A 26,373-nucleotide genomic window follows, 5' to 3' on the forward strand; every position below is an offset into this window, starting at 1 on the left:
CTGCTGCTCCCCCTCAGTCTCTGCTCCCTCCCGCTGCTGCTCCCCCTCAGTCTCTGCTCCCTCCCCGCTGCTGCTCCCCCTCAGTCTCTGCTCCCTCCCCGCTGCTGCTCCCCCTCAGTCCTCTGCTCCCTCCCCGCTGCTGCTCCTCTCAGTCTCTGCTCATTCCCCGCTGCTGCTCCCTCTCAATCTCTGCTCCCTCTCAGTCTCTGCTCCCTCTCAGTCTCTGCTCCCTCTCAGCTCTCTCTGTCTCCTCGCTCATCTCTGCTCCCTCTCAGTCTCTGCTCCCTCTCAGTCTCTGCTCCCTCTCAGTCTCTGCTCCCTCTCAGTCTCTGCTCCCTCTCAGTCTCTGCCTCCTCAGTCTCTGCTCCCTCTCTCTCTGCTCCCTCTCAGTCTCTGCTCCCTCTCAGTCTCTGCTCCCTCTCAGTCTCTGCTCCTCTCAGTCTCCGCTCTCCTCTCAGTCTCTGCTCCCTCCCCGCTGCTACTCCTCCTCAGTCTCTGCTCCCTCCCCGCTGCTCTCCACCTCAGTCTCTGCTCCCTCCCCGCTGCTGCTCCTCCCTCCCCGCTGCTGCTCCTCCCTCTCAGTCTCTGCTCCCTCCCCGCTGCTGCTCCCCCTCAGTCTCTGCTCCCTCCCCGCTGCTGTCTCCCTCCCCGCTGCTGCTCCCTCCCCGCTGCTGCTCTCCCCCTCAGTCTCTGCTCCCTCCCCGCTGCTGCTCCCCCTCAGTCTCTGCTCCCTCCCCGCTGCTGCTCCCCTCAGTCTCTGCTCCCTCCCAGCTGATGCTCCCCCTCAGTCTCTGCTCCCTCCTCCCCGCTGCTGCTCCCCCTCAGTCTCTGCTCCCTCCCCGCTGCTGCTCCCCCTCAGTCTCTGCTCCCTCCCCGCTGCTGTCCCCCTCAGTCTCTGCTCCCTCCCCGCTGCTGCTCCCCCTCAGTCTCTGCTCCCTCCCCGCTGCTGCTCCCTCCTCAGTCTCTGCTCCCTCCCCCTGCTGAGCTCCCTCCCCCGCTGCTGCTCCTCCCCTCAGTCTCTGCTCCCTCCCCGCTGCTGCTGCTCCCCCTCAGTCTCTGCTCCTCCCCGCGCTGCTGCTGCTCCCCCTCAGTCTCTGCTCCCTCCCCGCTGCTGCTGCTCCCCCTCAGTCTCTGCTCCCTCCCCGCTGCTGCTGCTCCCCCTCAGTCTCTGCTCCCTCCCTCTGCTGCTACTCCCCCCCCCCCCCCCTCCAGTCGGTCGCTGCCCCCCCCCCCCCCCTCTGCTGCTCGGCCCTGTCACCTCCCTTTTTTTCAGCCGTCTATCTCTCGGGAAGTATTTACCAGCGTGTCCCCGACTACCGCCGCCCCTCGTCCTAACCTCCTGTCCCCCCTCTCCTCTCCCCAGCTGCGGCAGGAGGTGGTGGTCTGCATGAGGAGGGACACCGCGCTGGAGACGGCCCTGAACGCCAAGGCCTACAAGCGCAGCAAGCGGCAGTCCCTGCGCGAGGCGCGCATCACCGAGAAGCTGGAGAAGCAGCAGAAGATCGAGCAGGAGCGCAAGAGACGGCAGAAGCACCAGGTGCGGGAGCGGGGGGGAGGGGGGCGCACGGGGGAGAGAAACTGCCCCCATCCGCTGACCACCGGCAGGGGCCGGCAAGACATTCCTTCGTTATATCTCCCATAACTCCATATAACCCCTCCCTATATCTCCTCCTATTACCCCATATAGCCCCTCCCTATAACTCCTCCTATTACCCCATATAACCCCTCCCTATAACTCCTCCTATTACCCCATATAACCCCTCCCTATAACTCCTCCTATTACTCCATATAACTCCTCCTATTGCCCCATATAACCTCTCCCTATAACCCCTCCTATTACCCCATATAACCCCTCCTATTGCCCCATATAACCCCTCCCTATAACTCGTCCTATTGCCCCATATAACCCCTCATATTACCCCATATAACTCCTATTACTCCATATAACTCCTCCTATTGCCCCATATAACCCCTCCCTATAACTCCTCCTATTGCCCCATATAACCCCTCCCTATAACTCCTATTACTCCATATAACCCCTCCCTATAACTCCCCCTATTACTCCATATAGCGTACTCCTTATTACTCGCCCTCTCTTGCCCCTTATTACTCGCCCTCTTGCCCCTTATTACTCGCCCTCCTCGTCCCCTATAGCCACTTCCTATAACCAGTTCTGTCCCCAAAATTTACATCCATACCGAACCCCCAAACTTCCATCTAGTTCCCTAATTGTTGGTAAAACTCCCTCTTCTTGCCCCATCGCTCTGCCGTCGGGGGTATACCACTCGTTGTTTTGCCCCTGGCTGCAGGAATATTTGAACAGCATCCTCCAGCACGCCAAGGACTTCAAGGAGTTCCACCGCTCCGTGACCGGCAAGATCCAGAAGCAGACAAAGGCCGTGGCCACGTACCACGCCAACACGAGCGCGAGCAGAAGAAGGAGAATGAGCGGATCGAGAAGGAGAGAATGCGCCGGCTCATGGTGAGTGTTCCTCATCGAGCGAGCGCAGGTCAAGGTGAGTGTTCCTCATCGAGCGAGCGCAGTCATGGTGAGTGTTCCTCCTCGAGCGAGCGCAGGTCAAGGTGAGTGTTCCTCATCGAGCGAGCGCAGGTCATGGTGAGTGTTCCCCATCGAGCGAGCGCCGGCTCATGGTGAGTGTTCCTCATCGAGCGAGCGCCGGCTCATGGTGAGTGTTCCTCATCGTGCGAGCGCAGGTCATGGTGAGTGTTCCTCATCGAGCGAGCGCAGGTCATGGTGAGTGTTCCTCATCGAGCGAGCGCAGGTCATGGTGAGTGTTCCCCATCGAGCGAGCGCCGCTCATGGTAAGTGTTCCTCATCGAGCGAGCGCCGGCTCATGGTGAGTGTTCCTCATCGAGCGAGTCGCAGGTCATGGTGAGTGTTCCTCATCGAGCGAGCGCCAGGTCATGGTGAGTGTTCCTCATCGAGCGAGCGCAGGTCATGGTGAGTGTTCCCCATCGAGCCAGCGCCGGCTCATGGTGAGTGTTCCTCATCGAGCGAGCGCGCGCTCATGGTGAGTGTTCCTCATCGTGCGAGCGCAGGTCATGGTGAGTGTTCCTCATCGAGCGAGCGCAGGTCATGGTGAGTGTTCCCCATCGAGCGAGCGCAGGTCATGGTGAGTGTTCCACCATCGAGCGAGCGCAGGTCATGGTGAGTGTTCCTAATCGAAGCGAGCGCAGGTCATGGTGAGTGTTCCTCATCGAGCGAGCGCAGGTCATGGTGAGTGTTCCCCATCGAGCGAGCGCAGGTCATGGTGAGTGTTCCTCATCGAGCGAGCGCCGGGCTCATGGTGAGTGTTCCTCATCGAGCGAGCGCCGGCTCATGGTGAGTGTTTCCTCATCGTGCGAGCGCAGGTCATGGTGAGTGTTCCTCATCGAGCGAGCGCCGGCTCATGGTGAGTGTTCCTCATCGTGCGAGCGCAGGTCATGGTGAGTGTTCCTCATCGAGCGAGCGCCGGCTCATGGTGAGTGTTCCTCATCGTGCGAGCGCAGGTCATGGTGAGTGTTCCTCATCGAGCGAGCGCAGGTCATGGTGAGTGTTCCTCATCGTGCGAGGGGCAGGTCATGGTGAGTGTTCCTCATCGAGCGAGCGCAGGTCATGGTGAGTGTTCCTCATCGAGCGAGCGCAGGTCATGGTGAGTGTTCCTCATCGAGCGAGCGCAGGTCATGGTGAGTGTTCCTCATCGAGCGAGCGCAGGTCATGGTGAGTGTTCCTCATCAAGCGAGGGCGCAGGCTCATGGTGAGTGTTCCTCATCGAGCGGAGCGCAGGTCATGGTGAGTGTTCCTCATCGAGCGAGCGCCGGCTCATGGTGAGTGTTCCTCATCATGCGAACGCAGGTCATGGTGAGTGTTCCCCATCGAGCGAGGGTGCCAGCTCATGGTGAGTGTTCCTCATCGAGCGAGCGCAGGTCATGTGAGTGTTCCTCTACGAGCGAGCGCAGGTCATGGTGAGTGTTCCTCATCGAGCGAGCGCCGGCTCATGGTGAGTGTTCCTCATCGAGCGAGCGCCGGCTCATGGTGAGTGTCTCCTCATCGAGCGAGCACAGGTCATGGTGAGTGTTCCTCATCGAGCGAGCGCAGGTCATGGTGAGTGTTCCTCATCGAGCGAGCGCAGGTCATGGTGAGTGTTCCTCATCGAGCGAGCGCAGGTCATGGTGAGTGTTCCTCATCGAGCGAGGGCACCGGCTCATGGTGAGTGTTCCCCCATCGAGCGAGCGCAGGTCATGGTGAGTGTTCCCCAACGAGCGAGGGCACCGGCTCATGGTGAGTGTTCCCCATCGAGCGAGGGCACCGGCTCATGGTGAGTGTTCCCCATCGAGCGAGTACGCCGGCTCATGGTGAGTGTTCCCCATCGAGCGAGTGCGCCGGCTCATGGTGAGTGTTCCTCATCGAGCGAGGGCACCGGCTCATGGTGAGTGTTCCCACATCGAGCGAGGGCGCCGGCTCATGGTGAGTGTTCCAAACCGAGCGGAGGGGCGCCGGCTCATGGTGAGTGTTCCCCAACGAGCGAGGGCACCGGGTCATGGTGAGTGTTCCCCATCGAGTGAGGGCACCGGCTCATGGTGAGTGTTCCCCATCGAGCGAGGGCGCCGGCTCATGGTGAGTGTTCCCCATCGAGCGAGGCGGCAACCGGCTCATGGTGAGTGTTCCCCAACGAGCGAGTACGCGGCTCATGGTGAGTGTTCCCCATTGAGCGAGGGCACCGGCTCATGGTGAGTGTTCCCCATCGAGCGAGGGCACCGGCTCATGGTGAGTGTTCCCCATCGAGCGAGTACGCCGGCTCATGGTGAGTGTTCCCCAACGAGCGAGGGCGCCGGCTCATGGTGAGTGTTCCCCAACGAGCGAGGGCGCCGGCTCATGGTGAGTGTTCCCCATCGAGCGAGGGCGCAGGCTCATGGTGAGTGTTCCTCATCGAGTGAGGGCACCGGCTCATGGTGAGTGTTCCCCATCGAGCGAGAGGCGCCGGCTCATGGTGAGTGTTCCCCATCGAGCGAGGGCACCGGCTCATGGTGAGTGTTCCCCAAACGAGCGAGTACGCGGCTCATGGTGAGTGTTCCCCATTTAGCGAGGGCACCGGCTCATGGGGAGTGTTCCCCATCGAGCGAGGGCACCGGCTCATGGTGAGTGTTCCCCATCGAGCGAGTACGCCGGCTCATGGTGAGTGTTCCCCAACGAGCGAGGGCGCCGGCTCATGGTGAGTGTTCCCCAACGAGCGAGGACGCCGGCTCATGGTGAGTGTTCCCCATCGAGCGAGTACGCCGGCTCATGGTGAGTGTTCCCCGACGAGCGAGGGCACCGGCTCATGGTGAGTGTTCCCCATCGAGCGGAGGGCACCAGGTCATGGTGAGTGTTCCCCATCGAGCGAGGGCGCCGGCTCATGGTGAGTGTTCCCCCATCGAGCGAGGGGCGCCGGCTCATGTTGAGTGTTCCCCATCGAGCGAGTACGCCGGCTCATGGTGAGTGTTCCCCATCGAGCGAGTACGTCGGCTCATGGTGAGTGTTCCCCGACGAGCGAGGGGCGCCGGCTCATGGTGAGTGTTCCCCGACGAGCGAGGGCGCCGGCTCATGGTGAGTGTTCCCCATCGAGCGAGGGCACCGGGTCATGGTGAGTGTTCCCCAACGAGCGAGGGCGCCGGCTCATGGTGAGTGTTCCCCATCGAGCGAGGGCGCCGGCTCATGGCGAGTGTTCCCCATCGAACGAGGGCGCCGGCTCATGGCGAGTGTTCCCCATCGAGCGAGGGGCGCCGGCTCATGGCGAGTGTTCCCCATCGAACGAGGGCGCCGGCTCATGGCGAGTGTTCCCCATCGAACGAGGGCGCCGGCTCATGGCGAGTGTTCCCCATCGAGCGAGGGCGCGGCTCATGGCGAGTGTGTCCCCATCGAGCGAGGGCGCCGGCTCATGGCGAGTGTTCCCCATCGAACGAGGGCGCCGGGCTCATGCGAGTGTTCCTCAAAGTGTCCACACTGCAAGCTCCACTACTTGTTCTCACTTGCTCCACTTTACAAGGAAGAGCGTACTACGGCCCCCAGCGACGCCCCAACGTGGGGTATAGGCGTAGCAGCCATGCTTACATTTGGTTAAAAGGGAGCTACAAAGAGGGGAGAAGGGTCTTGGCCAGGGTCACACGGGCGTGCAATGTGGGCGAGCCACTTCCAGTCTTGCCACGTCTCCCGTAGACCAGTCCTTCCGCCCTACACAACCCCGTCGCTGTCGCCCCCTTTCCAGGCCGAGGACGAAGAGGGCTACAGGAAGCTGATCGATCAGAAGAAAGACAAGCGCCTGGCCTACCTCCTGCAGCAGACGGACGAGTACGTGGCCAACCTGACGGACCTGGTGAGGCAGCACAAGGCGGCGCAGGTGTTAAAGGAGAAGAAGAGGCGAAAGAAGAAAAAGGTGCGCGCTTTTTACTTCGGGCGCGGGTGGCGGGAGCCCGCGGGCTCTTGTGTTTTCTTAAATCCGCACGTCTGAAACGCCCCGCGCGGATCTGCGCCTGTTCCGGCGGCGCGGGGTGGAATTTGTGTTTTAAATTCAGGACTTTTTTTCTTTCAGATGCAAGAGAATGCGGAGGGTCAGCCGCCGTCCATGGGACCCGATGGAGAGGTGAGAAGGGGGACACGAGGGAGGTGTGGGACATGGAGTCTGTCCCTCCCTCCGCAGGGTGACACAGTGACACAGACAGGATGGAGCTATGGGACATGGAGTCTGTCCCTCCCCCCGCAGGGTGACACAGTGACACAGACAGGAGGGAGCTATGGGACATGGAGTCTGTCCCTCCCCCCGCAGGGTGACACAGTGACACAGACAGGAGGGAGCTATGGGACATGGAGTCTGTCCCTCCCCCCGCAGGGTAACACAGTGACACAGACAGGAGGGAGCTATGGGACATGGAGTCATCCCCTCCCCCCGCAGGGTGACACAGTGACACAGACAGGAGGGAGATATGGGACATGGAGTCTGTCCCTCCCCCCGCAGGGTGACACAGTGACACAGACAGGAGGGAGGTGTGGGACATGGAGTCTGTCCCTCCCCCCGCAGGGTGACACAGTGACACAGACAGGAGGGAGGTGTGGGACATGGGGTCTGTCCCTCCCACCGCAGGGTGACACAGTGACACAGACAGGAGGGAGGTGTGGGACATGGGGTCTGTCCCTCCCCCCGCAGGGTAACACAGTGACACAGACAGGAGGGAGCTATGGGACATGGAGTCTGTCCCTCCCCCCGCAGGGTGACATAGTGGCACAGACAGGAGGGAGCTATGGGACATGGAGTCTGTCCCTCCCCCCGCAGGGTGACACAGTGACACAGACAGGAGGGAGCTATGGGACACGGAGTCTGTCCCTCCCCCCCCCGCAGGGTAACACAGTGACACAGACAGGAGGGAGCTATGGGACATGGAGTCTGTCCCTCCCCTCCATGATTTTGAACGTAACCCTTCTCCCTCCCGCAGCCGCTGGATGAGACCAGCCAGATGAGTGACCTCCTGGTCAAAGTGATTCACGTGGAGAGTGGAAAGATCCTGACCGGAGCAGATGCTCCGAAGGCCGGACAGCTGGAGACCTGGCTGGAGATGAACCCTGGGTACGTTCAGAGCAGGGGACGGTTTACCGCGCCTCGGAGTCGCCTGCGCATTTCGCTCTGATCCCTTGTGGCGTTTAAAGGTCCAATCCCACGTAGCGGATCAAAAACATTTTGTAAACCATGTACCAATGTAATTGTCCTCCTTGAACTAATGTACCCGAGCAAAATGCACACGATCTGCCTGTTGGCTGTTTAATGACTGCAGGTCCCCACTGTTAGAAAAGCCTCTCCTCGATATAATAATCAGGAATCGGGTTTCCAGTTCAAATCCGCGTTCTTTATTCTTCAATCAGCTCTCAGCGTTTGATGTAGCAAGGATACCTGTTATAGATATACACATAATATAAATATAATATAGTGTGTGTTCACGCTCCCGTCCCGGTGTCCCCCTCCTCTTACCTTGATATGCAGACTTTATTCTTTTATTCTGTAAAGTCCTTTAATATAAACCCCTCATTAATATCACAGCGAGAATATGGGGTACAGAGTGACGTATATAGGGGCAGTTATGGCGAGGAGCGTCTTCTTGGTGGAATTATATTATCCTGCTACAGCATTTTCCATGTTAATACCGTTTGTGCCTCCCCGGATAGGTACGAGGTGGCGCCGAGATCTGACAGCGAGGACAGTGGGACGGAAGAAGAAGAGGAGGTGAGCGCTGTGGCGTATAGAACACGATATCAACATTATTATAAGAGGTTATGGATAGAAGGCAAATGTGATGGCTTTTAAAAAAACAAACATTTTTTTAATACACCTTATTGAACCATTTTGTAATACAGGGTAGCGTTTCCCAACATGGGGTTCCTGAGGTTTCTCCAAAGGGTTTGCTCAAACCAATCCGAAATGGCGACTCGCAGGCAGTATAGCGCGTCCCTTAGCCGGTGTGGGGGCTGCGCACTTAGTAAGGCCTCAAACTGCGCCTTAGCGTGGGGAGGTATAGCTGTCGCTTACAACAGGAGCTTCCCAGAATGCTTTGCATCCACAGCAGCAAGGCATTGTGGGGTGTGACTGTGTTAGCCACCGCAATGAGTGACCGCTAAAACCCCGCCCCCACCCCCCAATCCCTTGCTGCCTGCATGTGCTGAGGGGCAGTTTGGGGCCTTAAGCGATTTACGTTTAAACTTTCTATTAATAGTGAAAGCTTGGAAAAATAATGCCCATTGTCTTGTGTCCATTTTGATGGAAACAATTGCCCCCCAGAACAATTCCAACTGGCCAATAATGATCCAGTGTAGAAGAGAAACAGACACTGTAAAATACACATAATTATTTGGAAGCGAAAATAAGACCATCCTTGATATTGAATCATTATTAAGCCCAAATGGAGTAGAACTTATGACCATTGGTATGAAAAAAGGCTGGTGAGTGACACATGGTGTGGTTCTCCATTGTACACACCTTTTTTTGTGTTGCGACCAAAATCTAGCAATAGACGCAAGAAGTAAGCACAACCATGGGACCCTAGGAACTGGTCAATCGGGTAACGTGCGTAGTATAGAAAATACTATATCCCACGTAGACGGTATTTTAGGGCAGGCATAGAGACCAATGGTTTGTAACTCAATTGCCCCAGAATAAGAAGTCTTTAAAATTAAGTATTGTTTTTTTTTTTTTTTTGTAATTATTATCAGTAATAAAATGTGGCAGAAATGGAGGAAGTATGAAAAATCTACATACACAGCTTACACCATGCCATGTATACACAGCGCGGGCAGAGGCAGTGCCAACCTCCCTCCCACACTACTACACCATGCCATGTATACACAGCGTGGGCAGCGGCAGTGCCAACCTCCCTCTCACTCACACTACTACACCATGCCATGTATACACAGCGCGGGCAGAGGCAGTGCCAACCTCCCTCTCACACTACTACACCATGCCATGTATACACAGCGCGGACAGCGGCAGTGCCAACCTCCCTCTCACTCACACTACTACACCATGCCATGTATACACAGCGCGGGCAGAGGCAGTGCCAACCTCCCTCTCACACTACTACACCATGTCATGTATACACAGCGTGGGCAGCGGCACTGCCAACCTCCCTCTCACACTACTACACCATGTCATGTATACACAGCGCGGGCAGAGCCAGTGCCAACCTCCCTCTCGCACTACTACACCATGTCATGTATACACAGCGCGGGCAGAGGCAGTGCCAACCTCCCTCTCACTCACACTACTACACCATGCCATGTATACACAGCGCGGGCAGCGGCAGTGCCAGCCTCCCCCTCACACACACTACTACACCATGACATGTATACACAGCACAGGTACAGCGCGGGCAGCGGCAGTGCCAGCCTCCCCCTCACACACACTATTACACCATGCCATGTATACACAGCACAGGTACAGCGCGGGCAGCGGCAGTGCCAGCCTCCCCCTCACACACACTACTACACCATGACATGTATACACAGCACAGGTACAGCGCGGGCAGCGGCAGTGCCAGCCTCCCCCTCACACACACTACTACACCATGCCATGTATACACAGCACAGGTACAGCGCGGGCAGCGGCAGTGCCAGCCTCCCCCTCACACACACTATTACACCATGCCATGTATACACAGCACAGGTACAGCGCGGGCAGCGGCAGTGTCAGCCTCCCCTCACACACACACACACACACTACTACATGATGCCATGTATACACAGCACAGGTACAGCGCAGGCAGCAGCAGTGCCAGCCTCCCCCTCACACACTACTACACCATGCCATGTATACACAGCACAGGTACAGCGCGGGCAGCGGCAGTGCCAGCCTCCCCCTCACACACACTATTACACCATGCCATGTATACACAGCACAGGTACAGCGCGGGCAGTGCCAGCCTCCCCCTCACACACTACTACACCATGCCATGTATACACAGCACAGGTACAGCGCGGGCAGCGGCAGTGCCAGCCTCCCCCTCACACACACTATTACACCATGCCATGTATACACAGCACAGGTACAGCGCGGGCAGCGGCAGTGCCAGCCTCCCCCTCACACACTACTACACCATGCCATGTATACACAGCACAGGTACAGCGCGGGCAGCGGCAGTGCCAGCCTCCCCCTCACACACACACTACACCATGCCATGTATACACAGCACAGGTACAGCACGGGCAGCGTCAGTGCCAGCCTCTCCCTCACACACACACTACTACACCATGCCATGTATACACAGCACAGGTACAGCGCGGGCAGCAGCAGTGCCAGCCTCTCCCTCACACACACTACTACACCATGCCATGTATACACAGCACAGGTACAGCGCGGGCAGCAGCAGTGCCAGCCTCCACCCCACACACACTACTACTCCATGCCATGTATACACAGCACAGGTACAGCGCAGGCAGCAGCAGTGCCAGCCTCCCCCTCACACACACTATTACACCATGCCATGTATACACAGCACAGGTACAGCGCGGGCAGCGGCAGTGCCAGCCTCCCCCTCACACACTACTACACCATGCCATGTATACACAGCACAGGTACAGCGCGGGCAGCGGCAGTGCCAGCCTCTCCCTCACACACACACTACTACACCATGCCATGTATACACAGCACAGGTACTGCGCAGGCAGCAGCAGTGCCAGCCTCCCGCTCACACACACTATTACACCATGCCATGTATACACAGCACAGGTACAGCGCGGGCAGCGGCAGTGCCAGCCTCCCCCTCACACACTACTGTCACGGTAGCTTGAGACAGGCTGTAATTTACACCAAAACTATATATAAATATATATATACCTGGGTTTGAACTGGGACGAGACTTAGATATGATAAAATGTAATTTTTTCCTTGATAAAGGTGAACACAACAGATATGTACAAATAACAGGCAAAATATAGACACTTACGTAAAATGGGAATGATGAAGCAGTCACAGCTGGACTGGCAGTTCATACAGCACTCTTCATAGTCATCAAGACACCCAAAAGCATGAAAAGACCTCTGGCAGGAAGACAGTGCATAGCGTTTCTCTCCGCAAACAAGATGGTATAAAACAGACTGAACACTTGAAGAACTTGCAAAACATGAACAACATGGATATAAGTGGCTCTGCCACTTATATATCATTTTAACCCTTGCATCCCAGCTTACGGCGCCGTGCCGTCTAGTAAAATCCCCTTTGAAGCTTTTGAAGCTGACTTTGGGCTTCCAGGGTCCAGTGTGAAAAGTTTCACTTACTCTGGTTAATTCCTTTTGTCTGTTGGGCCAAGCATAAGCAATTAGCAACTTAGCCTTTGATGACCAGGCTTGTAAATTCTAGCCTTTCCTGCTCATCACAACAGGGGTTCCTCAGAACTCAACCAAAATTTCATATTTACTGCAAATCACCTCATAACTTGAGTTCAGTAATACATACAGTCAGGTGATATATATTAATACATTCCGTCCCACCTGACGCTCGCAGAGAGACCAAACATTACAGTGTAATATGAAAATTAATAGAGATATTAATATCTGGCAGCCACTAAGGGCCAGATATTAAGTGTTTGTAACGGTTGGTGGCGGGGAAGTCCCACGAATACAAATATGTAGGTCTTAGCATGTTCAGCCAAGGACATCTCATAGTATTTTTATATTTAATAAGGTTACTCATTTTGATATCCTGCTTGGGGTAGCTCCACCCCTACCCCCATCAATAAACCCTGTGAAGCAGGATACCTTTTGCTGGAAGGTGTGAATAACAAACACTTCCATTCCTGGGTCTCGCATAGCAATACCCCTGTGAAGCCAGGCTAAATTCTAGCAGGATGTCCTATTTAGCATACAGAGGTAACCCAGCTTTAAGGTGTCAAGACCATTTGGTTCCTCATGCATTACAAAAGGGCAGGCATTCTGCCTGTACATTAGCATTAGCACACCATTAGCATTCTGCCTGTATATTTCAAAAACTGCAAAAAGTCACTTTATCAAAAATATATGTTCCTCTTATGACAAAGTTATATTTTTAATATGTGTGTACTTGGGGGGTGACCCGGAGGCTGTACCCCAAGGCTCAGGGTCCTGGCTTACTCCGTTCCCAAATTACCAGTTTTCAGGTAACTGTTTATTCAGCACTGCATATAAGATTAACCCCTTAAGTCCTAGTGGGTGGGTTATGCAGACACTGACCCAGCAACAATACATTTTACACAGGGGAATAAGCATTTTCATGTTCTAACAAGGGTTAAATCACATTTCTGGACCTCAGCCCAGTTAACCCCTTGTCTCCCTGGCGAGGTTAGAGGGGGGCCCTTGGGGAGTAACCCCGTTAATCCCGGGCCAAACCCTCACTATCGTCACAACTACTACACCATGCCATGTATACACAGCACAGGTACAGCACGGGCAGCGGCAGTGCCAGCCTCCCCCTCACACACACACTACACCATGCCATGTATACACAGCACAGGTACAGCGCGGGCAGCGGCAGTGCCAGCCTCCCCCTCACACACACTACTACACCATGCCATGTATACACAGCACAGGTACAGCGCGGGCAGCGGCAGTGCCAGCCTCCCCCTCACACACAGTACTACACCATGTCATGTATTCACAGCACAGGTACAGCGCGGGCAGCGGCAGTGCCAGCCTCCCCCTCACACACACACTACTACACCATGCCATGTATACACAGCACAGGTACAGCGCGGGCAGCGGCAGTGCCAGCCTCCCCCTCACACACACACTACTACACCATGCCATGTATACACAGCACAGGTACAGCGCGGGCAGCGGCAGTGCCAGCCTCCCCCTCACACACACACTACTACACCATGCCATGTATATACAGCACAGGTACAGCGCGGGCAGCGGCAGTGCCAGCCTCCCCCCTCACACACACTACTACACCATGCCATGTATACACAGCACAGGTACAGCGCGGGCAGCGGCAGTGCCAGCCTCCCCCCCACACACACACTACTATACTACACCATGCCATGTATACACAGCACAGGTACAGCGCGGGCAGCAGCAGTGCCAGCCTCCCCCTCACACACACTACTACACCATGCCATGTATACACAGCGCAGGTACAGCGCGGGCAGCGGCAGTGCCAGCCTCCCCCCTCACACACACTACTACACCATGCCATGTATACACAGCACAGGTACAGCGCGGGCAGCGGCAGTGCTAGCCTCCCCCTCAAACAGTTCAAGCCTCTGATCGCTCTGTCCCCCGGCTGTGTACGTGTGTGTCTCCCTATGTACATTTTGGTAACCCTGACCTCCCCCCCCGATCCCCCAGGAGGAAGTGGAGGAGCAGGTGGGATCAGTGCCCGGGCTGCCCACGGAGAAAAAAATCCCCGACCCGGACAGCGACGAGGTGTCGGAATTGTACGCGCGTCACATCATCGAGTGAGTATGTGACCGCGCGATCCCCCCCTCCCCCCCCAAGCGAACGACTGCCAGGGACCCCGCTGACACGTTTCACGTACGCGGAGGGATGACAGGAAGGCGGGAACGTACATTTTTATGCTCTGGCCGGGGTTTTACCAGATTTATCGCATCTCTTGTTGACGAAACGGGCGGCAGTTTGCTCCGTTCTACGAGTAACCTTTGGCCCTAATGCTGGCGTCGGAAACACTTTACAAACAGGCGGCCGGGAATATCTCGCAAGCGGCAATTCTGCGCGTTTGGAAACCTTCATTTTTAACGGGTTACAAATAAGTGAAATGTTCCAGAAGTGGCAATTATTTAAGTACATTGATAATTGTTGACATTTTTTTACACCTCCCCACCCCCACCCACGCACGCCCGCCCGCGCCCTTCCCCCAGCGCACAGGTTACACTTCAACGCCGCAATCCCAGTTTATTTCACTGACATTGGCTATTACCATGACAACCTTGGTTTTGGCGAGCGGCCATTTTAACTCCCCAGTGAGGCGATATTTTCATCGCTGCAGATCCCCAGAATTCCAACGCCGGCATTGGCGTGGCTGCCGAACCCCACAATATGACCACGCGGGGTTAAAAAGAAAGGACGTCCGCTTTGACCCCGTTTTAGGGCTGCCGCACGCCCTGAATCTCTGACCCCGTTTTAGCGCTGGCTTCTGACTGCCGCTCGCCCTGAGTCTCTGACCCCGTTTTAGCGCTGGCTTCTGACTGCCGCTCGCCCTGAATCTCTGACCCCGTTTTAGCGCTGGCTTCTGACTGCCGCTCGCCCTGAATCTCTGACCCCGTTTTAGCGCTGGCTTCTGACTGCCGCTCGCCCTGAATCTCTGACCCGTTTTAGCGCTGGCTTTTGACTCTTGCTGCTGTTCCCTTTTCAGGAGCGCCAAGCAGGACGTGGACGATGAGTACAGCATCTCGCAGGCGACGGAGCGGTGCCTGCAGTCGTACTACGCCGTGGCCCACGCCGTGAGCGAGAGAGTGGACAAGCAGTCTACTCTGCTGGTAAACGGTATGCTGAAACAGTACCAGGTGAGGAGGCTGGCACTGCCCGCGCTGTACCTGTGCTGCGTATACATGGCATGGTGTAGTAGTGTGTGTGAGGGGGAGGCTGGCACTGCCCGCGCTGTACCTGTGCTGTGTATACATGGCATGGTGTAGTAGTGTGTGTGAGGGGGAGTCTGGCACTGCCGCTGCCCGCGCTGTACCTGTGCTGTGTATACATGGCATGGTGTAGTAGTGTGTGAGGGGGAGGCTGGCACTGCCGCTGCCCGCGCTGTAACTGGGCTTTGTATACATGGCATGGTGTAGTAGTGTGTGTGAGGGGGAGGCTGGCACTGCCGCTGCCCGCGCTGTACCTGTGCTTTGTATACATGGCATGGTGTAGTAGTGTGTGTGAGGGGGGAGGCTGGCACTGCCGCTGCCCGCGCTGTACCTGTGCTGTGTTTACATGGCATGGTGTAGCAGTGTGTGTGAGGGGAGGCTGGCACTGCCCGCACTGTACCTGTGCTGTGTATACATGGCATGGTGTAGTAGTGTGTGTGTGAGGGGGAGGCTGGCACTGCCCGCGCTGTACCTGTGCTGCGTATACGTGGCATGGTGTAGTAGTGTGTGTGTGTGGGGGAGGCTGGCACTGCCGCTGCCCGCGCTGTACCTGTGCTGTGTATACATGGCATGGTGTAGTAGTGTGTGTGAGGGGGGAGGCTGGCACTGCCGCTGCCCGCGCTGTACCTGTGCTGTGTTTACATGGCATGGTGTAGCAGTGTGTGTGAGGGGAGGCTGGCACTGCCCGCGCTGTACCTGTGCTGTGTATACATGGCATGGTGTAGTAGTGTGTGTGTGAGGGGGAGGCTGGCACTGCCCGCGCTGTACCTGTGCTGCGTATACGTGGCATGGTGTAGTAGTGTGTGTGTGTGGGGGAGGCTGGCACTGCCGCTGCCCGCGCTGTACCTGTGCTGTGTATACATGGCATGGTGTAGTAGTGTGTGTGAGGGGGGAGGCTGGCACTGCCGCTGCCCGCGCTGTACCTGTGCTGTGTATACATGGCATGGTGTAGTAGTGTGTGTGAGGGGGGAGGCTGGCACTGCCGCTGCCCGCGCTGTACCTGTGCTGTATATACATGGCATGGTGTAGTAGTGTGTGTGTGAGAGGGGGAGGCTGGCACTGCCGCTGCCCGCGCTGTACCTGTGCTGTGTATACATGGCATGGTGTAGTAGTGTGTGTGAGGGGGGAGGCTGGCACTGCCGCTGCCCGCGCTGTACCTGTGCTATGTATACATGGCATGGTGTAGTAGTGTGTGTGAGGGGGGAGGCTGGCACTGCCGCTGCCCGCGCTGTACCTGTGCTGTGTATACATGGCATGGTGTAGAAGTGTGTGTGAGGGGGAGGCTGGCACTGCCGCTGCCCGCGCTGTACCTGTGCTGTGTATACATGGCATGGTGTAGTAGTGTGTGTGAGGGGGAGGCTGGCACTGCCGCTGCCTGCGCTGTACCTGTGCTGCGTATACGTGGCATGGTGTAGTAGTGTGTGTGAGGGGGGAGGCTGGCACTGCCGCTGCCCACGCTGTACCTGTGCTGTGTATACATGGCATGGTGTAGTAGTGCGTGAGGGGGAGGCTGGCACTGCCGCTGCCCGCGCTGTACCTGTGCTGTATATACATGGCATGGTGTAGTAGTGTGTGTGAGGGGGGAGGCTGGCACTACCGCTGCCCGCGCTGTACCCGTGCTGTGTATACATGGCATGGTGTAGTAGTGTGTGTGAGGGGGAGGCTGGCACTCCTGCTGCCCGCGCTGTACCTGTGCTGTGTATACATGGCATGGTGTAGTAGTGTGTGTGAGGGGGAGGCTGGCACTGCCGCTGCCCGCGCTGTACCTGTGCTGTGTATACATGGCATGGTGTAGTAGTGTGTGTGAGGGGGAGGCTGGCACTCCTGCTGCCCGCGCTGTACCTGTGCTGTGTATACATGGCATGGTGTAGTAGTGTGTTTGAGGGGGAGGCTGGCACTGCCGCTGCCCGCGCTGTACCTGTGCTGTGTATACATGGCATGGTGTAGTAGTGTGTGAGGGGGAGGCTGGCACTGCCGCTGCCTGCGCTGTACCTGTGCGGTGTATACATGTCATGGTGTAGTAGTGTGTGTGTGTGACTGGCACTGCCGCTGCCCGCTCTGTAACTGTGCGGTGTATACATGTCATTGTGTAGCTATATTAACCCTCTCTCGTCCCTCAGGTTAAAGGCCTGGAGTGGCTCGTCTCGCTTTACAACAACAACTTGAATGGGATCCTGGCGGACGAGATGGGTTTGGGGAAAACCATTCAGACCATCGCGCTCATCACGTACCTCATGGAGCACAAGCGCATCAACGGACCCTTCCTCATCATCGTCCCGCTCTCGTGAGTAACCCCGACCCGCTGACTGCTCATCCCACCGACGTCTGCACGTGATATTTTCCTTGCTGTGCATCTTGGCCTCCCTCACCCAGCCCTTCCTCCCGCGTGTTTAACCCAACTCCTTCACCGTGTTCGCTTCCCCCACCTCCCCCAGGAGTCGAGACGGGCAAATTTCCCCCCATAAATTCAAATTTGGTTGCGAGAGAGAACATGGTCAATCGGACAACTTTTGACAAACTTGCCGATTTCTAGCTGGGAGGCCCTTCCATGCACCCACTACCCTTTTTAAGAAAGAAGTTGCTGACCTGTCCTCTGATACAGTGTGAGCCTCCCGCAGGAATGGGGGGGTCTCGTGTAATCCATCAGAATAAGAGCTTGCGTTCTCACTTACCTTCCTGTTTCCGTCTCCCAGGACCCTCTCTAACTGGGTGTACGAGTTTGATAAGTGGGGGCCATCTGTGGTGAAGGTCTCGTACAAGGTAAATGGGTCTGTGTTTACATATCTAGAACGGAGATGTCTAGATCTATAACGTGTGTGTGTGTGTGTGTGTGTGACACTGTGTGTGTGTGTGTGACACTGTGTGTGACACTGTGTGTGTGTGTGTGTGTGACACTGTGTGTGTGTGTGTGACACTGTGTGTGACACTGTGTGTGTGTGTGTGTGTGTGTGTGTGTGTGTGTGTGTGTGACACTGTGTGTGTGTGTGTGTGTGTGTGTGTGACACTGTGTGTGTGTGTGTGTGACACTGTGTGTGTGTGTGACACTGTGTGTGTGTGTGACACTGTGTGTGTGACACTGTGTGTGTGACACTGTGTGTGTGACACTGTGTGTGTGACACTGTGTGTGTGTCACTGTGTGTGTGTGTGTGTGTGTGTGTGTGTGTGTACACAATTAGGTGAGCTCAAACCTAAAACCCTAAAACCCTGCACTCCTCCCAGATCGGCTCTTACTTTGGGTCGTCGTCTTGGTCTTTTAATATCTCTTGGAATCCAGTTGAGTTCCATCTCTGTCCAACGATGGTCATTTCTTCTTGCAATGTATCCGGCCCCCCGCCATTTTAACTTCAATGTTTTTAATCGACTGCGTGTAACTTAAAAGCCCCGCCATTGAGCGCGAAGGGATTCTCCAATGAGGGGTGTTACCCACTCTTGTGCGTTCCCGAAAAACACGTGACTTCTAAAATCTGACTGAATCTGGAGAACATTCATACTATGGGGTGAACTAAGCAACGTCCAACAGTTGCAGCTGGAAATCCCAAGTATATTGGACTTCCTTCAACAAGGATTTCAAAGGGTTTGAAACCAGAATCTCTTGAGTTTCTGCTTTCGGTTTGCACTGGATCCTATGACCGCTAGATTTTGAGAGCCGCGTCTAGAATCAGACCCATAATCCGGGTTCTTGTTTTCTCTGTGGGATTTAAATCTGGTGCTGGGGAGCAGCTCGCTTCCTTCCTCAACCAACCGGTCCTCGAGCTTCCCACGGCGCTACTCGCAATGGAAGCAGTTTCCCTTCCGGCAATCGCAACCGCACGTTGGGTTGCAGAGCTCCCGGCGGTATCCTGCCGCCAGCCAGTCTTTCCGAGGCCCCAGGACAAGATGGTGTTAAGGACTCCCAATACGTTTTCAGACTTGAGTCGTGTCAGATTTTCATGCCAATCAGGACGTCGGTGGTTCCCTCATTCTGTCCCAGCCCGACGTGTGGTGGGCAGCGTCGGGGGCCCGATTTCGATGTACAGCAGTTAGGGCTCTAACCAGATACATGCAAAGGATGGATAGTATCGGGAAAGCCCATGGGTTATTTGTGCTGTTTGATGGACCCAGGAAGTGTCGGGCAACATCTGTTGCATCTATATCCAGAGGTCTCGAAGATGCCATTACTGAGGCCTAGAAGTCAACAGGAGTAATTCCTCCTGTAGGTTTGAAGGCTCATTCTACAGGGGCTACGGCAGCTTCATGGGCGGAGAAGGCCCAGGCCTCTCCTCCGGATATTTATAAAGCAGCGACATATTCGGCTCTTATTTTTGCGTTTTAGGATTGCTTAATTTCTTGTTGGTTATATAAGGCATTTGTAGACGCTATGCAGGAGATTACCTTGGGAAACACGCTACTCTCTGGGGGTCATTATACCTTTGCTCTGTACGTCCATACATATCAGGAGTTTACAAAGGACTTCCAGGCGGGGCTGATCCGATTAGGCTCCAGAGCTCGTACTCTGAGAAGTCCATGCTGAGCACACGCTCACTCCTCTTCCCGCATGAGAACAACCTTGGGCCATTGCTATAGGTGCTAACTATATAGGGCACGTTCCTTAACTGGACACACATGGTGACAGGACATCCTTAAGACACATAACTATACACTTAAACATATATATATATACAGGACTCACAGTGAGGCCCTTTAACTAAAACTCCAAGGAACCGGCTTCTAGGAAATTGGTTGGGGCTATATATACACACCCTTTAATCTCCCCATGGTGTCATCGCTGGTCACACGACATCCTACATCACACGATCCATACCAGAGTGATCCCACCCAGTTAGCCCATTAAGGCCGTTAACCCCGTACACTAATTGGTAGTCCCCTGAGGGGGGCATACTGTCACAGAGCATCTCGATCCTCCCGGCAACAAATGTATCACATTTGGTGGAAATCCATCCAGCAGATGGCAAGAGACACGTTTGTTTGACATGGGGGGGGGGTTCTTCTAAAAAGGTATAGTGCAGTAACGTCCCCCATATTTACCGTGCTGCCCTAATACACGTGTGTGTTTTTGCATGCACATATTGATCGTGTGAGCGCATGTAACGTTTTGTAGTGTATTTGTGTATCTATGTTTAGGTAACATTGGTTTATATTGTATATTGGCGTGCAAATGAACGTGCTGCAATGTGTAGTGAGTCAGAGTATCACCATCCCATTTCTCCTTTATTGATGCGGAAGTGAATGCGGGACTCCTGTGCTCACTCGTCCCGCTGCTGGCGTCCTGCACACCGGGGTGGTTATTAGGGCATTAGTGGGATGTACAGCTGCTCCGTATCGCTGTACAGTGCTGCACGTAATCTGCTCCTCCTCCTCCTTTTGCAGGGCTCGCCGATTGCTCGCCGAGGCTTTGTGCCTCAGCTGCGCAGCGGCAAGTTTAACGTCCTCCTCACCACCTACGAATACATCATCAAGGACAAGCAAATACTGGCCAAGGTGTGAGAGGTCACTGTGTCCTGGGCAAACCACCCCCTCTTCCCCCCTCCCCCCCCCCCCCCTCCTCCCCAAATGGAAAGTTCCATGGACAGAAGGGATCGGGATAGGCTCGGTGTATCCGTGACAACCACCTGAGCCAATCGGAGAGCTCACTTTCTGAAAGTCCTGCATACGAGTTAAGAGGCTCCAGCTTACGCCCACACTTTGCCCTTGACTGTGGAACACCCTTCTCTACCCGACATGCTCAGTGGGACCGACCCTTTGACCCATTAGACACGTCCCTGTCATTAGGTCCCTTTGTCCTGACTCCTTTCATCCCCCCCCCCCCCCACAGATCCGGTGGAAGTACATGATCGTAGATGAAGGTCACCGCATGAAGAACCACCACTGCAAGCTGACGCAGGTCCTCAACACACACTACTTGGCGCCCCGTCGCCTGCTGCTGACGGGGACCCCGCTGCAGAACAAGCTTCCAGAGCTGTGGGCCCTGCTCAACTTCCTGCTACCAACCATCTTCAAGAGTTGCAACACTTTCGAGCAGTGGTTCAACGCCCCCTTCGCTATGACCGGGGAGAAGGTATTGGGGGCGGAGAAACCTTTGACCTTATCCAAGTCCAACTTTAAAGGGTCCGATCCACCTATAAATGTCCCATCTTGAAAGTGAGCTCAGTCTGATCCCAGATTATCAACCATATTTAATCTTTTTTTTTTTGTATTAATCAACTAGGCCCAAAGCCTGGACACTACTAGTGTCCACTTGACATCTCCTGTTTATAAAACATACAGGACACCTACAAGCTCATATTGAACCCCCAAAATACCCACTACATATATATAAGCATATAAGTTTCACAGAGGAGTGCTACTGAGCATGGCAATATATATATTTAAAACCAGAGACATAACATAAAACACAGACAGAGCTCAGTGCACATCCAGAAAAACTTATACACGGTACAGTGCCTAAATATACATGTATAAATAACTAATAAATAAAATGGTCTTTTAGTTTAACAGTTTGGCCAAATTGTTGTAAGCCCCTGAGCCAACGGCACGGCAGACCACGTTTCAAGGGTCCCTAACACTAATATAAATTCTTAATAACCTGTGTAATAACAGGAAGAATGATTTATAATAAATCTGTCAATATTAGTTGCAAAAGTTCTAAGTCTGATTGAAGCTTTTATTAACCTGTACATTACCAGGAAAAGCACTCTGTATTAGATTTGTCACAATCACACTGCATGCAGGCAAGTTCCCCTGATAGTTGGAGATGCTATGGAGTGAGCTTTTAACCATTTACATGTGGGAGGGAGTGAGCTTCAATTAGGTAGGAGGGTGCCACCCTCCAATCAGCCAAGACTAACTGAACAAGAATTATAAAACATACAGAACACCTACACCTACTAGTATTAGTGTTAGGGACCCTTGAAACGTGGTCTGCCGTGTAGTTGGCTCAAGGGCTTACAACAATTTGGCCAAAATGTTAAACTAAAAGACCATTTTATTTATTAGTTATTTATACATGTATATTTAGGCACTGTACCGTGTATAAGTTTTTCTGGATGTGCACTGAGCTTTGTCTGTGTTTTATGTTATGTCTCTGGTTTTAAACATCTCCTGTTTTATTCATGCTCCACCCCCCAGCAGTCACCACAGAGCCGTTTTCCATGTAGACTTCGTCAGAGGGACGGTCTGATCTTGAGCTCCTCTGATGAGGCGCTTTGGAGTCTGTCACCAAGTGGGGAGAGGATCAGGGTTGCCATCACTGCGGGTTTGACCCGGAGACTACAGGTTTAGTCTGTTTAATCTCCGGGTGGGGGCGGAGTGCGCCGGCGTTCTCCGACATTCTCCTGCATCTCCCTCTGCAACTCCAGTGAACATGGCTGTGCCGCGTCAAATGACGCCGCATTGCCGGGACATCAGAACGCTACGTGATGTCACGGCGTCCTGTGACGTCAGTTGCCATGGCGACGTCACGGCGCCGCATGCCACGTAGTGTCCAGTTACCATGGCAACGCAGCGTCGTTTTATGCGGCGCAGTCATGCTCCTAGGAGTTGTAGGGGGAGATGCAGGAGGATGCCGGGAGACGCCGCTGCAGGTGAGAGTTTTTTTTGTTTTTTAATGTTCTCCGGTTTGGCCTTCAGTAGAAGGCGGCAACCCTGGAGAGGATTGGCGACCATATTAATTTAGGTTTACGGCTCACTTGAAAAAAAAAAAAAAAAATACAGTTGAAAAATCTGTGAAAAAGGAAAAAACAAAACAAAGTGAAAGCAGACCCTGCATTGTACGGCATGGAGAGCAAATAATAAAACCGGGCTCGCGCATGCGTTCGTGTGGAACAAGGTCAATTCCATAGCGTTTCTACAAACACAGAGGGGCGCGTTTATAACGGTCTTCCGAGCGAGGCGGAAAACCACACTAGATTTATCTTGCCAGGAATAGGGTGGAATAACACGGAGGCCCCCGCGGCACAGCGAGTGTAACCGTTTCTCTTCCTCCTCCTCCCCAGGTGGATCTGAACGAGGAGGAGACGATCCTGATTATCCGGCGGCTGCATAAAGTGCTGCGCCCGTTCCTGCTGCGGAGGCTCAAGAAGGAGGTGGAGGCTCAGCTGCCGGAGAAGGTAATCCGCATTCCCGGGCGGGGGGCGGGGAGGCGCTCACGTGGGCGAGGGAGCGATTTTAGATTGGGAGTCACGAGGCCGTGGTTGAGCTCGCTCTCGTCCTGTCTGCAGGTGGAGTACGTGATCAAATGCGACATGTCGGCGTTACAGCGCGTCTTGTACAGGCACATGCAGGCCAAGGGAGTCCTGCTAACGGACGGGTCGGAGAAGGATAAAAAGGTACGTCGGTCACCAACTCGTTCCACACCAACCCCCACACCAACACACCCCCACGCCGACACACACCCCCACGCCGACACACCCCCCACGCCGACACCCCCCCCCCCACGCCGACACCCCCCCCCACGCCGACATCCCCCCCCCACGCCGACACCCCCCCCCACGCCGACACACACCCCCACTCCGACACACACCCCCACGCCGACACACACCCCCACGCCGACACACACCCCCACGCCGACACACACCCCCACGCCGACACACACCCCCACGCCGACACACACCCCCACGCCGACACACACCCCCACGCCGACACACGCCGACCCACGCCACCGACCCACCCCCACGCCACCGATCCACCGACTCACCCCCACGCCACCGATCCACCGACTCACCCCCACGCCACCGATCCACCGACTCACCCCCACGCCACCGATCCACCGACTCACCCCCACGCCACCGACACACACCCCCACACCGACACCCCCCACACCGACACCCCTCCCTCCACACCGACCCCCACACCGACACCCCTCCCTCCACACCGACCCCCCCCCCCCCCACACCAACCCCCACACAGCAGTAAATCTTACCATTCATCCCGCTCCATTGCACTGCCCAGTGCTGAGCACTTGAATGTAATGTATCGCAGAGTAGGGAGATGGAGTTGGAAAAACACACCTGTCCATGGACTCCAACTTGTCTTCTACTTGGTCGACGGAGATCCTCATTCTATATTTGTATTTACAGTATATTGATCTAGAGCCCTGATTCCCAACATGGGGTTCGTGAGGTGTCGCCAAGGGGTTGGCCAACGACAAATCTGTAATGGCGGCTCCCAATGAGTGTAGTGGGTTCCTGAGCCGGTGTTGGGACCGAGTACTTGGTAAGGCCCCAAACTGCACCTTGGCATGGGTGGCCTGGCTGTCAATTGCAGCAGGAGCTTCCCAGAATGCTTTGTATCCACAGCAGCAAGGCATTGTGGGGTTTAGAAGCTCATGCAGTGAGTGACCGCTACAGCCCCCATGCTGCCTACACACACAGAGGGGCCGTTTGGGGCCTTATTAAAGCCCCTCGAGCTCGGCACAATACTGCCTGTGATCGGGTACACCGTTCTGTTAGCGACAGTCTGAGGAGTCGGCGATAAAGATGAATTCATCAGGGGTTTCGCGGAACAAATATTTTCTAGCCGGGAGTGCACGGTACAAACTAGATCTTGTGTTTTCCAAACAAAAAAAGCCCCAGTCGAGCATTATCCAATGATATCTCGTAAGGGGCAAAATAAATTCCTTCCTGACGCCAATTATTGGCAATCGGATTACTCCCTGGATCAACATCCTTCCCATGTTTACTTATTGGGTATATCCCGGTAAACCTTTCCTTTCTAATTTTCTTTTTTTCTACCTTCTAAAGGGGGTTTCCGGTGTCCCATAATTTGGCAATAATTAAGGATGATGCTGCGCAGCGCGTCCTAACTTATTAGTATATGTTTGGTCCTCTTTATTTACTATATTAACCCCCGGCATGAACTGCGTTTCTCAAGCAAAGGATTTGGCAACGGTCACATCTGACCCGTTTCTGATAATGCTCTTTGCAGTCTGCGTGGATAACCATGCCCCATTCTGACTGGGGGAGCTGAGCAAGTGAGATTCCATGTGGACACTCTACTCCAGGCTCCGGGCCTTCTTGTATCACAAGTTTCCTGTTGACTCCTTTTCTCTGGCTCTCTCCCCCACAGGGTAAAGGTGGTACCAAGACGCTTATGAACACGATTATGCAGCTAAGAAAGATTTGCAACCATCCTTACATGTTCCAGCATATAGAGGTGAGCAGAAATGGACACAAATTATATATTATTATTTTTTCTGTGACATCCGTTTTTAACACAATATACGCATTGGTAGGGCAGGAAAGACAGGGCCCCCGGCCCAAAACGTACATTAATATAGAAATGTTACAGTCCTAAACGGCGTTCGGCAAACACGAGGACTAACGCAGACATTATTTAAAGGATCTCGAACGTTGCCGTTTTTTGTAGAAACCGCAAGCTAAGTAGGAGAGCTTGGAAGGTGTCGTTACATAGAACTAGTGAGCTAACTGGCAGCGAATGGGTTAACTGAGGTGTTCAACATGGTTGGGAAGGCTAATCGTTTAGGGCAGGGGTGCCTAACTCCAGTCCTCAGGGGGCCCACCAAGTGTCCAGGTATTGGGATATCCCTGCTTCAGCACAGGTGGCTCAGTCGTTGATTGAGCCACCTGTGCTGAAGCGGGGATATCCTTAAAGCCTGACCTGTTGCTGGGCTGCAGTTGGCCACCCCTGGTTTAGGGACTATGGGTTTCGGGGCCCCACACTGGTAATTTTGTGAGAATAATAATAATAATTAACCAAATTGTGGGAAGTCTCCTAAAAATTGTAGACGTTTTCCATTTTCCCTCAAGTCCGCCACTTGTGAGCCTGTAACTCCTTTGGTGTCTTTTTCAGGAGTCGTTCTCTGAACACTTGGGGTTCACGGGAGGCATCGTGCAGGGGTAAGTTAAACCTCCCGTTCACTTTTTTCCTTGTTTTTATCTGCCCCCCCCCCCCCTCCCCCGGAGTAACGTTGTGAGACTTTGTGATCTTTGCCTCGAGTCTAAAACAGTCTTTATATTACACCGGGGGCGTCCATTACCTTGTTTGTGTCACGAGCTTTAGGGTGAGGGCTCAACACATCAGTGTCGGGTCACTTTGCCCCTACGTGGGACGGACCCGTTTAACACATTACAGTCCCTGTCATTGGGTCGCGTGGCTCCTATGTGGGGGTAAGAGACATGTGCAGAGGTACAACCACGGAGACATATTTGGGGACAATAAGCCATGGCTTTTATTCACAAACATCCGATCCCTTTGTTAGAGCGATCTCGCTCTCCCTGTCCCTATCTGCAGGGCCGGGAGGATAGGCGCCTTGCCAAACTATGACCCCAAAGT

The 26,373-nt window shown here is 54.7% G+C and overlaps 1 protein-coding gene across 1 annotated transcript in view; it reads left to right on the forward strand.

Moving 5' to 3' along the window:
- The window catches only part of SMARCA4 (SWI/SNF related BAF chromatin remodeling complex subunit ATPase 4), an 83,965-nt gene that overhangs the window by 28,942 nt on the left and 28,650 nt on the right, over positions 1-26,373 (forward strand). Inside the window, 17 exon segments of the mRNA XM_075577840.1 lie at positions 1,364-1,537; positions 2,310-2,418; positions 2,421-2,482; positions 6,246-6,413; positions 6,570-6,620; positions 7,468-7,598; positions 8,192-8,249; positions 13,838-13,947; positions 14,862-15,012; positions 17,205-17,368; positions 17,778-17,844; positions 20,452-20,562; positions 20,897-21,139; positions 23,076-23,189; positions 23,301-23,408; positions 25,147-25,233; positions 25,891-25,937. Of these exon segments, the coding sequence (XP_075433955.1) occupies positions 1,364-1,537; positions 2,310-2,418; positions 2,421-2,482; positions 6,246-6,413; positions 6,570-6,620; positions 7,468-7,598; positions 8,192-8,249; positions 13,838-13,947; positions 14,862-15,012; positions 17,205-17,368; positions 17,778-17,844; positions 20,452-20,562; positions 20,897-21,139; positions 23,076-23,189; positions 23,301-23,408; positions 25,147-25,233; positions 25,891-25,937 (1,955 nt within the window).

Source organism: Ascaphus truei, chromosome 20, assembly GCF_040206685.1.
Source record: "Ascaphus truei isolate aAscTru1 chromosome 20, aAscTru1.hap1, whole genome shotgun sequence".
In the NCBI taxonomy this organism is placed as follows: domain Eukaryota; kingdom Metazoa; phylum Chordata; class Amphibia; order Anura; family Ascaphidae; genus Ascaphus; species Ascaphus truei.